Here is a 17,983-nt window from a genome sequence, read left to right on the forward strand (position 1 = left end):
TTATTTCACTCACAAAACTAATGTATGAATTTCATTATTGCAATTTGGATGGCCTTTATAAGTCTAGAATTTAGAATTGCTTGTCATTACAGGGTGTGGTAATGCTATTTTAATCATATATATATTTAAAGGTGTTGGAGCCATGTATGTTCGGAGGAGACCAAGGGTGCGTCTTGAAGCACCAATGAGTGGCGGCGGCCAGGAACATGGTATGAGGAGTGGCACATTACCCACGCCATTGTGTGTCGGTATAGGTGCCGCGTGTGAACTTTCAATGCAGGAAATGGAGGTAAATTTAATTCATCAATGCTATTCTCAATTGTACATTATACATTATGATAAAACTAAGATATAATGTAAAAGGGTAGAGTTCAGAATCCTTTGTATTTATTAATACTTTTGAATCAGCAGGAGACATTTGTAAATCATAATAAATTACTTTCCTGAAGCAGGTATAACAAGCAACACCTCACCTGTCTTTACCCCCACCCCCTTATCAAAATTTGTTTATTGTAATGTATTATTATTAACAGGAATTCATCCTGTTATGGTTACTGTAGTTACAACTGGTTACTATTGTTACAACAATAAAATGAATAACAAGAATTTTATGTTTCTTTATTCTGACTTTCAAAAAGAAAAATCTAGTAATTGGATTGAAGAATGTTGGTCAAAAACTAAATCTGAGTGTACCTTGTCTAATACATTTTCAAGGGATTTTAACCAACTTTCATAGAACCATTGTCACTAAGTGTCCAGTTACATATTGTGAGGGTTTGTTATTTAATCATTTTGATTGCAATTTTAGCCCTTTTTGATTTTTTTCTTTATATAAAAATATATGTGTGCAACTCCTCCTACATATTTTACAAAGAGGGAACATTCTGTGATTGTGTTAGTCTGTACATTTGCATGCACTTTGGCGGTGACTTTATTGGAAAACTTTTCATGTTTATTCTGTACAAACTGTTGCTTATAGGGTGGAAATAGGTTGCTTATAGAGTTTAGTAAATCAAAGATCAAAAAGAATAAACCCCGTAACTTCAACTGGGAAAGAACATCATCCTATTTATGTATATTTTGACCTGTTTTGGGTAATTTATGTGGATTGAAAGTGGTTTTTGAAATATACAAATAACTTTCTTTGTTCACTTCATAATATTTTTTGTCGACTTCTTTTCAAATAAAAAAAGATGTATTGTTACAGTCATGTCGGCATTTCAATTGCTGTTTCCCAAAATTTAAGTTTGATCGTAGCTTTTTAAGTTCTTAGTGTATTGTCACAACAACCCTTGGGAGAACAACCTTTAAGTAAACCAGACTAAACTTGTCCTTCATTTATAAATGTCTAAATTTTGCTTGATTTTTGCTATAAGTGGCTATAACTTTGTTATTTTTGAATGAATTGTCCTCAAATTTAAACACAACAATCTTTTAGGATAGACCTTTAAGTTCATCAGACAGGTTTTGACCTTCACTTACAAATGACCTTGATCTTGGAGGTCAAATAATTGAAATTTTCATTTTTTTTTTTGCTGTAACTGGCTATAACTTGTTATTTATAAATGGACTGACTTCATATTAAGTCACAACATTCTTACTAATGAATGGATTGACTTCATATTAAGATCCAACATTCTTTAAGATAAAACCTAAATGTATTTCAAACTCAAATTGACCTTGGCTCATTTATGACCTTGACCTTGAAGGTCAAATTATTGAATTTTCACTGATTTTTCTTGTAATTTACTGTACCTTGGTATTTAATAGAGACTATCTCCATACTTTGATAAAACAACCTTTTGGAGAAGACTTTCTAAAAAGGTTGAACTTGAGCTTTATATGACCTTGATTATCAAGGCCAAATTATTGAATTTCTAACAAATTGTCATAATTTTGTTATTTATGGATGTGATTTATACAATGAACTTGATCAAAAGAAGACTTGCTACCAAACAAACGTATTGTATTGTTTGACTGTCAAGTCCAAATTGATGAAAGTGAGAAGGTGTGCTTTTGTGATTGCAATTTTTTGTTCAGCCATCGTATGTCTGTAATCTTTTACTTTAAACAACATCTCCTCATAGACTGGTAAGCCAATTTCATTTAACGTTCCTTAGGAGGTCAAGTTTGAAAATTGTTCAAAGAATTGAATTCCATCGTGCAGAAGTCTCTTTGCCATGTCAACCAAAAGAAAAAACTTCAAAAATCTTCTAAAAAAAAACCCTAGGGGAATAAAGCTTAGATATTTAGCATAAAACATCTTCTAGTGGGTGTTTACCAAGCTTGTTTCAACTTAAAGTATACCTCTTTTAAGTTTGTACAAATTTATAGCCTTTGGGTCAAAATTGACCCAGCCCGGGAGAGGGGGGGTCATTGATTTTCTTCACATGCAGCCCGGGGGAGGGGGGGTCATTGATTTTCTTCACATGTATATAGTAAAAACAACAAAAAATCTTTAGCTATACAGATTGATTTAATCATACCCCTTTGATCCAAATTGATTCCACCTTATGACTTGCTTAAGCATTTAAGAATTGTGACTTTTTCTAGAAATCAGTTGAGTGATATAGGGCCATTTTAGCCCTCTTGTATTTTTTTTGTACATTCTGCAGTTGACCATTTCATTATTCCTATTGACTTGAGACAATAGTGGTGATGACTGCATTAAACAGGGTCATTTTATACACAGGGTACATAGAATAATAAATAACCACATGGCTATATACAAATGTTTACAGGGTACATTTTATAAAATAAGCACTAGACTATATACAGATGTATACAGGGTACATATAATAAATAAGCACTAGACTTATGATACACAAATGTATTCAGGGTACAAAATATAAAATAAGAACAAGACTTTATATACAAGGTACATTTTATAAAACAAGGCTTTTAATAAATATTGCCAACAATAGAAGACTAGCTAAAACTGTTTTGACTACTGTATTAAAAAAGCTTGGAAAAAACTTCACCTTATAAACCAAAATTTAAAATACATTTTCACAAGCAATACTGGTCCTCTACACAAGATGCTCTTAACTCTTAAATGTAAAGTCAGATATTCCAAGTCAATGAAGTTGGAATCATTCTTTCAATTTCGCATCTTTAATGGTATTTCAAAATAATATGTGATAAAAAGTGTAATGGCAGGCATTTATTTTGTTATTTGAATCAGTTTGATAATCATATCATTGAAAACTCAAGTCTTCATACTTTCCTTTTTTGATCCAATTTTATTGGCTAACCAGTAAGCCAGAAAGGAGCTTACATATATGGAAGTTTGCTGCATTGTTTCTTGCCCTTTGTTGAAGAGAAAGCATGTAGCATTTTAATGCTTGTTGAGGTCTGTTTTCTTGTTCCATACATTGTCCTAAAATGTTTAGAGCTGTTTCTCTATGTTTGAGGTTTTTATCTGTTTCTATGGTTCTTATAAGTTTACAAAGTGCTTGTTGTTGATCTTGATGTCTTTGTAGATGACGATAGATCTTGTATTGTAGGAAGTACAGGAGAGGTAGAGAATCAACTACAGCCCAGTCCATCCAACAGTCTTTATACTCATGTCTGTGTATCATGTCATCTTGTGTAGATCTGAACATTTCATATTGTAGTTCATGAGGAACACAGTTGATCTCTCCCTGTATAAATCTGACACAAAAAGCTGTAATATGTTTGATACAGTCCTCACTTTGTTCATTACATACCCTCTTGAATTCTGCTGTTACTGCTTCTGGGGGCTGTTTATGGCAGCTACAGATAGGTAAAACAGGATAAGAATAATATTGTTGTTCTGTGTGTCTCAGAATTAGTTCAGCTTTCTCCATATCTCCTGTACTGTAAAACACTGAAGCCAATTTAAGTCTGCTAGATGAGATATCTGAGTTTAAACCAGCTGATAACCAAACCAATGCTTGAGGTGACACTTGATTATTTTCACCAATGCTGGATGATGCTAGGATAGATCCGTATGTGGTAAAAAGAAAAGGTGCTAGAAGCTTGAATGCAACATGTTCTAATCTATTACCATTGTCACTGAATGTCTTTAGTTTACTTACAGATTGCTGTATTGTTCTAATGTTTTTATTTTGTAAATGTTTTAAAATATACATATGCTGATTACTTATGTCTTTTGCAATGTTTATATATGCCAACGTCATAACATTTTCATATATTTCAAGAGAAGAAGGAAAATAGTTAATTCCATGTGGTACCCTGTTCAGTTTAACTTGAAGTCTATGACCAAGATCATCAATATCAATACTAAGTAACCGTTGTCTATCATTCTGTATAAAATCACAAATATTTTTTGAAAGTTCATGTTTTGTCTCAGCTGTAAATTGCCCTGCCATCAAATTATTTTCTGGTATAATGAAATGTGAACAACAGTCATTCTGTACACAACTGTGTAATTCCAATAAGCAGTATGTTAAACATGTATATAAATTGTTATCTTTCCATATTCCTGACTCTGTGTTTTCTATACAATGTAATAGAACTGTTTTACACATGAAACTTGATATGTTGATTTCATCTTGAGGATTAAGGAAGGACTTAAGAATCATTTTCAATAGTACATAGCACCTTATTTGTGTTATATTTAGATTGTACATAATACATCTTTCTGCCATTGATGTAGATATTCTCCATTCCAGTTCAGGATATTCACTGATCTTACTTCCAGTTGGAACAACAAAACATCCAGTACTGGCTGCATATCTTCTCATCTCTTGTGTTGGCCATCTGCCAATACCCTGTCTTTGTAACCAACCTGATGCTGATTGAGGCCATGATTTACAATGGTAAAGCTAACACCATGTCTCTATCACATAATCCAGGTTGTCCTTGTTCAGCAATAGATGGTCCATGCTGCTGATCAGCACCCTCAAGAAAATCATTTATCACTGTGTTTTTATACAATATTCTTCCTCTTCTATCAGTAATATGGTGTTCATCAGGAATGACAGTTGCAGGAAGAGGTTCATCATGTCTGAGTAGTTGTAAGAAACAATACCCGGGAGTAGTGTTCTCATCCTGTATCATGAGGTAGTTTAACTTGTCATGTTCCCACTCTGACCAGTCTTGTATTATATTGGCAACATGATGACACATTAGTATATCAAAGTCTGAATGAAGTCCTATAGTAGTTGTACCTTCACTTTGACTCCCTAGATGATAGTATGTTTTATTTAGATCAGTTAATCTGTGACTGATATTATTCATATTCTCTTTCAGCAAGAGTCCTCTTCTCTGTCTCATCACAATTCTTTCATTGACACCAATGTCATGTAAAACCTCTGATAATATCAATGATAAGTTTTCTCTGCCGTCAGGTTCTTGAAACATTCTGTAATATATTAGTAAAAGAGAAAACTGTTTCATTCAGCAGTCAAATTAATTTTATCACATACTTCTACTTGTTACTTATTTTTCCTTTATGTCCCAGAACTGTATAGAACAGGAGACCCTGAATCTGGACATTGTGAAACATAAGATAAATAAGTTTGGAAAGTTATCAATTGATCAAGAATATTACATATTTTTCTTTATTTGGTTGTGGTATTTTTTCTTCTCTATTACGTAAATTTGAATATTTGTTCTCAGAATTTCGATATAAGAGAGACACTAAAATTAACACTAATTCAATTATTCATAAAACACTTTCTTACATAATTCATCCAATATTGATGAAAAAAGATTGTATATAAAATGAAGTTTAAAACTTACTTTAAATTTTGGATTCAAATTTCTTAAAAATTAATTATGAAGGGAAAATATTTCTTTTCATTTGACCAGATATGTGGAAATTTAGATTTATGACTTATGACTAACACGACTGTTGTTAATATATTGTAAAAATACTTGATAATAAATATACATAATTATGTATATTTCTGTTAAATTGAAATACATTATTCATTTAAATAATTATTTTCTTTTTTTGTGATTGATAAAAGGGAGACACAAAAATTAAAAACACTGTCTTAAATATTGCCTGAACTACTTTCTTACCATGAAGCTAAATATAGATATATATTGTATTTTTTGTGTTTCTTACATTATTCATTCTGTATACAAGTAGATGTGAAATTGTGTACAAGAAATAAAGTTTTAAACTTACTTGATTTATAAGTATTTCAGAGAAATAATCAATTAAAACTGGGTTTTTTTTCCGTTTGACAAAAACAGAGGAAATTTTACTATTTTTACATCCTCTTTTGGTTTTGAATGAAATTAAAGGGAAATAACTCACTTCCTTTCCTAACAATTATTATAAGAGTTAATTGAGTAATGTCCCTTTTAAATTTTATTAAATTCTGTCAATATATTTAAAAAAAATCCACATGATGATTTAAGGCTTGACAGGCCTTGACACTAATTTTTTATCAGGTGGTACACCTGACCACTAGATTAGAAAGTTAGGTGGTCCTTCCAGAAGTCAGGTGGTCAGTTATCATTATTATATCATATTACTGCAAATGTAGAAACAAATGTTTAAACTTTTTGACAAAGATGTATTATTAACCTTTAAAGAAAACAAATATTTTTAGATAGGTATTTTTCATCTAATCAGAAAAGGGAGAGCAAGTCAGTAGGTATTTTATCTTCGAGTTATTTGTTTTTATCTCAATCAAAAATACACAACAGAGCTCTTATTTATGTTAACTTTTATACTCAAGTGATTTCTCCCTCAACTCAAGTTAGGGAATAGTGAAGCCATTTGTGTCTGTTATTTTCTTACTGTTATTCAAATATTCATTGGTGATACATGGTATGTTAATAACATAGCATCTTTTACAGATTAATATTTTTAATGGAACTAATAAATTATCTTATTCTTGTCTTTGAAAACAAGGAAATATCTAAATTATTAAAATAATGACAACGTTATTATTTACTGTACTTATCTTATTTTTCTCACAGATTTATAATACAGATTTTTACCTCCCTGTTGCTTGTTGGTTGATATTCATTTTTGACATTGGGTATTTTTAACCTTTTAAAATATTTTAACTCTAGAAGAAACAGATCTCTTATCGTTAAACAGTTAAAATGAAGATAAATAGCATAGAATTACTAGATGTATTTTTTCCAGTTCCTTTCGTTTGCTGCCGTTATTCAAGTATCTGAAATTTAAGTTTATCCAATATCATATAATTACCATCATCAGATACTCACAGTTGATTAACATGTAACATAACATAAATGTTAATGGTTCCGCCGTGGTTATAAGACGATGCATAATTACTAGCACCATTTGAATGAATTTTGTACCTAAATTTATATCACAAATTCTTAACTCTTTTAACTTGCATAAACTAAATTTTAGCGACTTAAAATGAAAGTTATTGATGACTTAAGAACTTCTTTAACTAATCAGAAATTAATGAACCATATACATGTACATCGGACATAGATTTTAAACAAAATTATATAACACGTTTTTGACCAAATCGCCATTCTCCCAAATGAGCCTTGCATCAACAAGAAAATTCAAGTGGTCCGATGGACCAGTGGGTTTTAAAATTAGGTGGTCCTTGCCAAAATCAAGTGGTCTCGAACCAACGGACGCTTTAATGTCGAGGCCTGCTTGATTATATGTATAACAAGCAAATTCGTTGAATTTATATCCCCCGCCGAGTACTGGTTATTACTAACACAACAACTGAGGACATAAGGCCGTATTTATATATTTATCATGGCATAAACAGTAATATTCTTTGAACTTGATAAATATTCAGGGCATTAACAGAGCCATAACTCTGCGTTAAATAGTAATATCTGGAAATGCCAATGAGATGTATGTATACTGCATAACTAATCAAGGGCCATAAAGCTGAGTTATATGTGTCTGACCGGAACAAGGCGACTATATGCACATCTCCTCTTCGTATCCCATAAAGTTTCATTGAATTCCAGCCAGTAGTTACAGAGAAATAGCACGAAAACGAGAATTGCTCTGGTTGTATACTGCATAAGTTATCAAGGGCCATAACTCAAAGTTAAATTGTCTGACCCGAACAAGGTGACGATATGCGCATCTCCTCTTGGTATTGAAGGTTCCAATAAAATTTCATTGAATTCCAGCCAGTAGTTGCAGAGAAATAGCGCAGAAACAAATATTTTTCTATATGCATACTGCATAACTAATCAAGGGCCATAACTCTGAGTTAAAATGTCTGACCCCAACAAGGCAATGATATGCGCATCTTCTCTTGGTATTGAAGGTTCCCATAAAGTTTTGTTGAATTCCAACCAGTAGTTGCAGAGAAGTAGCGCGGAAACGATTTTTGCTCTAAATGCATACTGCATAACTAATCAAGAGCCATAACTCTGAGTTAAAGTGTCTGACCCAAACAAGGTAATGATATGCGCATGTCCTCTTGGTATTGAAGGTTCCCATGAAGTTTCGTTGAATTCCAGCCAGTAGTTGCAGAGTAGTAGGGCGGAAATGATTTTTGCTCTATATGCATACTGCATAATTAATCAAGGGCCATAACTCTGAGTTCAAGTGTCTGACCATAACAAGGCGACAATGTGCGCATCTCCCCTTGGTATTGAAGGTTCCCATAAAGTTTTGTTGAATTCCAACCAGTAGTTGCAGAGAAGTAGCGCGGAAACGATTTTTGCTCTATATGCATACTGCATAACTAATCAAGAGCCATAACTCTGAGTTAAAGTGTCTGACCATAACAAGGTAATGATATGCGCATGTCCTCTTGGTATTGAAGGTTCCCATAAAGTTTCGTTGAATTCCAGCCAGTAGTTGCAAAGAAGTAGCGCGGAAACGATTTTTACTCTATATGCATACTGCATAACTAATCAAGGGCCATAACTTTGAGTTAAAGTGTCGGACTGGAACAAGCCGATGATATGCGCATTATCTCTTGATATTGATGATTCCCATAAAGTTTTGTTGAATTTCAGCCAGTAGTTGCAGAGATCTACTCCGGAAACGAAATTCGGACGGATGGAAGGACGGACGGACAACGCCAAAACTATATCCCCCTCCCGATTCCATCGGCGGGGGATAATTATGTCTATTTAGATAATATATTATGTATTTAAACATCATATTTATTTTTTTTAAAGAAAACCATAATCATAGTATTTTCAGAATGAAGTATCACTAACAGTTAATGATTAATACTCTACTCCTACATTATACAGATTTGCAAAAATATATCATATAAGAGAGACACTAAAACACTAATTTAATTATTCATGTTACACTTTCTTACATAATTCATCCAATATTGATGAGAAATTTTATGATATAAAATAAAGTTATAAACATACTATGAATTTTTTATCTAAATTTCTTGAAAATTAATTATGAAGGGAAAATATTTCTTTTCATTTGACCAGATATGTGGAAATTTAGATTTATATTACACAAACAAAATATTGTAAATAAACATTATAATGTGAAACATAATAATGTTAAATGTCTAATTAATTGAAATACATAATTGATTTAAACAATTATTTTCTTTTTTTGAGATTGATAAAAGGGAGACACAAAAATTAAAAACACTGTCTTAAATATTGCCTGAACTACTTTCTTACCATGGAGCTAAATATAGATATATATTGTATTTTTTGTGTTTCTTACATTATTCATTCTATAGACAAGTAGATGTGAAATTGTGTACATGAAATAAAGTTTTAAACTTACTTGATTTATAAGTATTTCATAGAAATAATCAATTGAAACTGGTTTTTTTCCGTTGACAAGATAAGTGGAAATTTTGTTATTTTTACTTCCTCTTTTGGTTTTGAATGAAATGAAAGGGAAATAACTCACTTCCTTTTCCTAACAGTTGTTATGAGAGTTAATTGATTAATGTCCCTTTTAGATTTTATAAAATTCTGTCAATATATGATGATATAAGGCTTGATTATATGTATAATTCTGTCTATTTAAATAATATAAAATGTAATAAAACATATTTTTTAAAGAAAAACATAATTGTATTATTTTCTGAATAAAATATCACTCACAGTTAGTGATAAATACTCTACTCCTTCATTAAACAGATATGCAAAGAAAATATCAGCAATGTTTTGGTAATTTGTTTTGTTGATATCAATGATGTCATTTCCTGTAATTTTTGTAAATATAACTTAATATAAGAAAAAAGAAGATTAAAGCAGCATTCCGATCCAGATTCTTTCTAATTGTCATGAAATTTTGAAAATGTATTTAGATGTATAATATTTTGAGATAACCAAAAGGAAGCAATTTACACATTATCAATGGCATTGCAACCCACGTAAATTACCAAAAAAAGGTAAAAATATGCAAAAATAACCCTAACTGTGTAACGCAATAGAAATATAGTTATAAATTCTGAAATATCAGTCATTAATCACATATAATATGTAAATTATTACTTGAATCTTTTTTATTTTTCTAAAATCTTAGTAAATTTTTCCCAATTTTTCTTTTATTGAAATACTTTGGCTTATCTAGAGGCATGCAAAAGGCAAAGGTCTTGTTTATTATAGTGTCACCCCTACTGAAAGGGCCAGCCATTTTGACTTATGAGACACCTTTTGCTTGCATACCATGTACCTCCCAAATCCTATCACTATTATCAATGGCAACCAAAAGGAAGCAATTTACACATTATCATAGGCACTTGCAACCCATGTATATTAGCATAAAGAGGTAAAAATATGCAAAAAATAACAATTACTGCGTAACACAATAGAAATATAGTTATAAATTCTGAAATATCAGTCATCAATCGCAAATAACATGTAAATTATTACTTGAATCTTGAATCTTTTACTTTTCTAAAATCTTAGTTTTTCCCAATTTTTGCTTTTATCGAAAAATTTTGGCTTATCTGGAGGCATGCATGTGATTCATAAAATAAACAGCAAACTCCTTGATAAAGAGGGAACAGGGTATTATCTTAAGATGGAATAAATATTAAACCTGAAATACATTTAAATCTCCAAATGTAGGCGACTGATAAGCTTTTTGCTAGAGATACCATACTTAATTTGTTTCAATAATCTTACCATCCATTAAAGAAGAAGTTGTAACATGGTCTGAATGTCATAGCTGTACATAAAAGGACAATACTGTACATAAAAGGACAATAAAGCTGGTCACAATGGCAAATTATCTAGGTCAGCTGATATCGAAGTTCAGTCAAAATCTCATATTGAAATGATAGAAAGAAATTTTCTTTTTATTGATACAATTGGCCTGTGCAATATTTGTTGTCATGTTTATCACTTGAAGGAAACATGGCCTAGAAATATTTTCTGTCTTGTTTATCAATTGAAGGAAACATGGCCTAGAAATATTTTCTGTCATGTTTATCAATTGAAGGAAACATGGCCTGTGAAATATTTGTTATCATGTTTATCAATTGAAGGAAACATGACATAGGCAATATTTGTTGTCATGTTCATCACTAGAAGGAAACATAGCCTGTGCAATATTTGTTGTCTTTGTTGTCATGTTTATCAATTGAAGGAAACATGGTTAATGAAATATTAGTTGTCATGTCAATCACTTGAAGGAAACATAGCCTGTGCAATATTTGTTGTCATGTTTATCACTTGAAATAAACAAGGCCTTTGAAATATTTGTTGTCATGTTTATCACTTGAAGGAAACATGGCCTGTGAAATATTTGTTGTCATGTTTATCTCTTGATTGAAACATGGCCTTTGAAATATTTGCTGTCATGTTTATCACTTGAAGGAAACATGGCCTGTGAAATATTTGTTGTCATGTTTATCACTTGAAGGAATCATGGCCTGTGAAATATTTGTTGTCATGTAGTCTGGGACGTTTAAATATTTTGACTATAGGCCAACTTTAAGAAATATTTTTACTGTGAATGGGTTCAGTTTTTATACACAATATTTCTTTTTTTGAATGGAGGGGTGGCTTGAGCAATTTAGTGTCCAAAGTGATATTTTCACTGGGGAAAAATTTCCAATTATGCATTTTAAGAGTAGTGGCAAATGACCTTGGCAGTGAGTTTGCATTCTAAAAGAAATTATAAATTCTTTCTTGTGAAGAAGGAATTTAGCAAGGTTACAAGGCGTTGGTGTTCCTATTTAAGTAATACAAACAGGAGCACCTGAGGTCTTCCTCCACCAGTAAAGCTAAAAAATTGCCCTGATGGCTAATAGGCTGATACAGTGACCATGTGACTTAAAGCAAATGAATATATAAATTGCCTTACATTGTAAGAGTTATTGTCCCTGAGTTGATAGTAAATGTTGATAATGTCACTATATATCAAGTAAGAAATTGAGTGATGTTTTTACAATAGCCACTTATTTACGTCATATTTTTCACAATATTTAAGTATGTCTTACTGTGGTCATAAAACTTATTTATTTATTTATGTTATATTTTACATTATAACCATGAAGTAAATTGGTTTACATAATATTTTTTTATAATTTTATGATAAATTACTTTATATTTAATCAATTTTGATATTTTTATTGTATCTATTTTTGTCGGCCAGCTTAGCTTAATAGGGCTCAATGACCATAGAAATATGACCAAAAATAAGTTAAATTCTGTATTTATTAATCAAACAAATAGTAAAAATATCTATTACTATCTATTTCAGTATGATCATACACGTATATCAGCTCTTGCTAAGAGGTTAATTGACAGAGTTACAGAAAAAGTTCCACATGTTATACGGAATGGAGATCCAGAAAAGACTTACCCAGGTTTGGAACCTTATACTCTCTTAAAGCCTTTGATGCATTCATTAGTCCATAAAATGTTAGTCAGTCTGTCACACATCAGTATTGTCACTCTCATTAACCTTATGACATGTCAAAGTGTTGCCTCACTCAGGATTGACACACTTATGGTATAATCACAATATTTTTGTGTTGCCTGCTATAGAATAGCGGGGATATAAAGGGATCACTTCTCCATCGTCTGTCAGTCCCAAAACTAGCAATAATTGTTTCCGCGCTTTTTGTCTGCAACTACTAGCTGGAATTCAACGAAATTTATGGGAATGTTCAATACCAAGAACCGAAAGTTATCTGTCTGTCGGTAGACCACATGATTTTGCTCATTATTTTGAAAGCTGTATATCACAAAATCTTCATATTTCAAATACTGATTGGTCATAACTAGTAGATGACCCCTATTGACTATGTGGTCACTAGCGCAAAGTCACAGGGGCCTAAAATGTCATAATTGTTAGCGCTCATTATCTTCAAAGTCTTTATATTTCAGATATGGATTTGTTAACTAGTAGATTACCTGTATTGATTTTGGGTCACTAGTTCAAGGTCAAGGTCACGGGGGCCTAAAATGTCAGAATGGTTAGCCCTCACTATCTTGAAACCTATTTATCACAAAGTCTCCATATTTCACGTATTGATTGGTCATTACTAATAGATTGATTTTGGGGTCACTAGGTCAATGGTCAAGGTCACAGGGGCCTTAAATGTCAAAATGGTTTCCACTAATTATCTTGAAAGCTATTTATCATGAAGTCTTCATACTTCAAATACTGATTGGTCATAACTAGTAGATGACTTCTATTGATTTTGGGGTTGGAATCGGACCCTAATGAGTGATATTAAGGAAAGATGAATTTCAAGTATATATCTATATTTTTACCTTACATGTACCATTATTTATATATGAGAGGCTTTTTATAACTCATAAAATATTCTGGCCCCATCCTGAATCAACCAGGAAGCTTCTGAACCAGGAACCAGAATTTTAGAATAGTTACAGTAAAGTCTCAAGAGTAATCTCCCTTTTGATATTATTGGTAATGCCTTTTTCAGAGGAAAGTAATATTAATTAACAATCTGTTTATACATGTATGGGAAGAGACATCTGTTTTCTGTTGTTTGTTACCATTGATTGGCATGTAACAGTTTGTAAATGACTTTAGCTTATGTATTGTGTAAATATATATACACAGCTAAGTGACACTTCAAAACATATTTTCCCGCTTTATATCAAAAATCGTGTATGAAGTAAAATTTTATGTTTGTAGAAAATCATTGAAAACCTCAACAGTTAAGAAATGTGAATTCTGTGAGAGGAGAAAATAAAATGACCAAATATGTATATTCTATAACAATATATAAATCGAAAACTTTATAATATTTTCATAATAGCAGATTTCATTTGGTAAAGTTAATATTGAATTCAAATTTTATATGGAGTTAAGTACATACAATAGCATACAGTCAATTTAAATTTTAGATAGACTTAAGAACATACAATAGCATACAGTCACCCATAGCCTGCTGGTGGCAACAGAGTCTATCCATGACTGTTTAATACAACCATATCTGCTGTGTGATCATGTTTTCCACTGTAATGCTATTCAGTGAGTACTTATTTTGAAATTTTTCCCTTAAAATGATGAATGGTTTTGTCCAGATTGAAATATAGACAAGTCCATTTAAGATATTTAGGGTGGTGAGGGTTAATTAAGATAAGTTCTTTTATAAGTTCATTTATCTCTATTCTCTGACAATTTTATATCTCTCTCCCATAATTTTAAAGGTCAAATACCACATCTCATATAAATTAACCCTCTTGTGCAAAACATTGAGATAATTCAAAATGTTACCATTATACAGAGAAACAAATATTGTGAATCTACATGTATTATCAGTTAAGACAAAAAACGTTTTTATTCCATCCCTTAGTTTAACTGTTGGATTTAAGGGATTTCAATTTCAGTGTAATAAAATGACAGGGCTTGAACCTGTTATTATTACATTTAGTGCTTTACCCACTCCCTGCTATAGCCCCTTGGAACTATGGGGTTGTCTTGAAGGGTTTAGGAATCAGAATTACAACCATGTTTATCTCTGCATGATTGTAAGAAATGAGTAAATGGTTTCGAAATATAATGAAGTCTATGTATCTCTTAATTCCTGCAAATGAGATATCTTTTACCCATGGTGTTCTTTAAGTTTGTAACACCCGAGATTAGCTAAAATAATCTTTCTTGTTTCGGTGCCTTATGACATAAATTGTGTTGGTATGCCGTAAAACCCAAACAAAGCAAACAAAATTACCCTAATGGAACCAAAAGTTATCAGCTCTTTGTGACAAGTAAAGCCAGTCCTGTAGGCGCTTTCGTCCAGTCGGACCAGTCTGAAATGTTGGCTGACCAACTTTAAATTTTCATTTTACTCTCCCAGAATAAGTTCATTTAAGAAATTCAGCAGATTAAAGGTTAAGTAAATTGTTTTGTCATGAAAGATGAAAAATTAGCCAACTCTGAGAGTTCAATAGAGATAACTTGTTTAAGGCATGTACAAAGACTTGCAATCCCAATTTAAAAAGTCAAAATTTCTCTGACAACTTGATCTAAGATATTTCTATGTGAAGCCATTTATTCACTTATTAAAACATTGTATATTTAGAAATAAGTTTGAAAGTTCTTTAAAGAGTAATAGAAGTGGTAAGCACTCAGGCAAGTTCAGAAATATTGGTTAGGTGGTTAGGTAACCACTAGCCAGTATATGGCTTATATATAACTTAAGATTGGTGATAGTCCTAGTAAAGTAAAGTTTATTGATTTTTTCAGGATGTGTGAATTTGTCATTTGCGTTTGTGGAAGGTGAGAGTCTACTGATGGCTTTAAAAGACATTGCTCTTTCATCTGGAAGGTGATAATTCTACTTTTCTTTCATTATTAGACTTTTTTTGTTCATGTTCAAAGCTTATCTGTTGCTCTGGTATATTTTCTTAAAGTTATACATTTATTAAAATGAATTATTCACAAATTATAGCTTTATTCCCTTTAAAACACACACAAGTTAAAACCATGATACCTTAAAATTCCTATTAAACGCCCCCGGTAGCTATACATTTTCCAAAAGGGGGGCTATTATTACAACACGTTTTTTCCTAACTCCAAAAATCATTGAAAGTTAACAAGACTAAGTGTTGGTTATAACATTAAAATGTGTTAAGATTTTTAAGTACATGTGATACATATTTGTGTTAAATGAAATAAAATGGATTCTGAAGGATTTGAATAAAATTACGGATTTATGAAAGAGTTCACCACCTGATGAGCAGATTTTTTCCGTATCAAAAAGCCTGGGGGGCTTTTATTAGGGGAGGGGCGTTTATTAGGAGTTTAACGGTATTTGTTTATACATTCAGTACTGGTACTTGTTAAGACATGATTGTTTAATTATTTTGTTAACACAGATTTTATCACATTTTTGGGTTAAACAGCTTAGTCTAAAATCATTATTATTCGTGGGGCACGAATTTATGTGGTTTTCGTGGGTAGGTTAATCTACGAATTTAAGATCCGACGAAATTTTATCCCAACAAATACTTCTTGCCATGTCTCTTTTCTATATTTATATAATACAAACATGCATGAGCGCTTTTCAGCCGAGAGGCAATTAGGATAAAATTTATTGACAAGCACTGTGTGATACGTAAATATATGTACATGCGGTAAGTGAAATGCAAGGCGATTAAGTGTAAGGTTACTTTGCATTAGGTTATTTTTATTTTTTTTTACAAGAAATTGAAAATCCACAAATTTAAGAACCCACGAAAATGCTAGTTTTTATAAAACCACACAAATATAAGTGAATTCGCAGTAACTGGATAACTAACCGGTAATTAACAGTTTCTCCCCAAGTGATCAACTTATTATCCGAGAATTATTTCTTACTAGTTGATGTAGCTAGAGACAAATGACCATTACACTTGATGCCTGGTTTCAGTTGTCACAGAGAAATTTTATCTTGTCTCAGGATCAAACCAGTAACCTCTGGTCTACAAATCTAATGTTCTCTGTATTGAGCTACTAGCAGGTGGACTCAATCTTAAAAAGCTTTCAACAGTTTGTATTACATATATGTTGATTGTTTACTAACCAGCATGTTCGGATAAATGTTTTTCAGTGCTTGTACATCAGCATCTCTAGAACCATCCTATGTTTTACGTGCAATCGGAGCTGACGAAGATTTGGCTCATTCCTCAATAAGGTAGTTACAATAGATTTCTTTATTTTCTTTACAAATATACACAAATAAACTGAAATATTGTCATTGTTTTGTTTTTTTTTGGTGAGGTATTTCAAGGGAAGGGTGTAGTTGTATGCTATACTTGTCATATGTGCCTCAACAAAAAGCTCATGATACTGTACTGATATGAGACACATCAATAGATAGTTTAAACTTTATTGTTACTTTACTTTATTGTTACTTTACTTTCATTGCACTAAATAGCTTTGATGGATTTATCCATCTTTCAATCAGGATAAAACCATAGATTTTTTTTATTGAAAATTTTAAAATGTTAACTGATTGAATACGAAACAGTGCAGACCATGATCAGGCAGTACAAACAGATGTGCCAGACTATCTTGGTCTGCACTGGTCGCACGAGTATATCTAGTTGCCCCAATAGTCTTAGGGTTAGCAACTTAGTTACTTTATAGTTTCTATATAAAAGAGTGTAGGAGCTATTAAATATAGATAAATATGTACATGATATAGAGTAGTCATGCGTGGTGCTTTAAAATAAGTCGAACACAAATTTATTCATGTTTTTTTACTTAATCACAACAAATGGGAACATTAATATGAAATCCTGGCAGAGTATCATGGGTAAAATAAAATATTGTTTAAAATGTTTTTGGGGTTTTTTTGTTGATGCAAGGAACTATAGGATATTGCATGAACTTATTGTCTGACTCTTAAAAACATTGCAGATTTGGTATTGGAAGATTTACAACCCAAGCAGAGATAGACTACACAGCTGATAAATGTATTGAACATGTGACCAGATTAAGAGAAATGAGGTTCTTATTTATATTATATACTTATAAATGAAATAGTGAGAAATACTGATGAAATAAAGTCCATATTTTTTATTTTCCATATTTTCATTGTAAAAATTTATTTTTCACCGCAGTGAAAGATATTTTCCGTATTTTCACTGGTGTCTTGACAGACTA

At 31.6% G+C, this 17,983-nt stretch overlaps 2 protein-coding genes across 4 annotated transcripts in view; one reads left to right on the plus strand and one right to left on the minus strand.

The window, feature by feature from the left end:
- LOC132723200 (cysteine desulfurase-like) overlaps positions 1 to 17,983 on the plus strand; it is a 76,256-nt gene that overhangs the window by 12,415 nt on the left and 45,858 nt on the right. The window contains exons 8-12 of one of the 3 annotated variants that reach the window (XM_060707875.1): positions 132 to 289; positions 12,620 to 12,725; positions 15,581 to 15,662; positions 16,926 to 17,009; positions 17,738 to 17,827. The exons of 1 other annotated variant lie outside the window; for it this stretch is intronic. In XM_060707875.1, coding sequence (XP_060563858.1) covers positions 132 to 289; positions 12,620 to 12,725; positions 15,581 to 15,662; positions 16,926 to 17,009; positions 17,738 to 17,827 — 520 coding nt within the window. The remainder of the gene's footprint in view (positions 1 to 131; positions 290 to 12,619; positions 12,726 to 15,580; positions 15,663 to 16,925; positions 17,010 to 17,737; positions 17,828 to 17,983) is intronic. One more of the 3 variants, XM_060707877.1, reaches the window with a different exon arrangement.
- On the minus strand, positions 3,565 to 10,160 carry LOC132723198 (uncharacterized). Its single transcript, XM_060707874.1, has 2 exons — positions 9,683 to 10,160; positions 3,565 to 5,350 (listed from the first exon to the last, which is right to left on the minus strand). Exon 2 carries the CDS (start codon positions 5,347 to 5,349, stop codon positions 4,798 to 4,800), a length of 552 nt encoding a protein of 183 aa, XP_060563857.1. The 5' UTR covers position 5,350; positions 9,683 to 10,160; the 3' UTR covers positions 3,565 to 4,797.

This window comes from Ruditapes philippinarum, unplaced genomic scaffold (assembly GCF_026571515.1).
Source record: "Ruditapes philippinarum isolate M1 unplaced genomic scaffold, ASM2657151v2 ctg721_1_1_1_1, whole genome shotgun sequence".
NCBI classification, from domain to species: domain Eukaryota; kingdom Metazoa; phylum Mollusca; class Bivalvia; order Venerida; family Veneridae; genus Ruditapes; species Ruditapes philippinarum.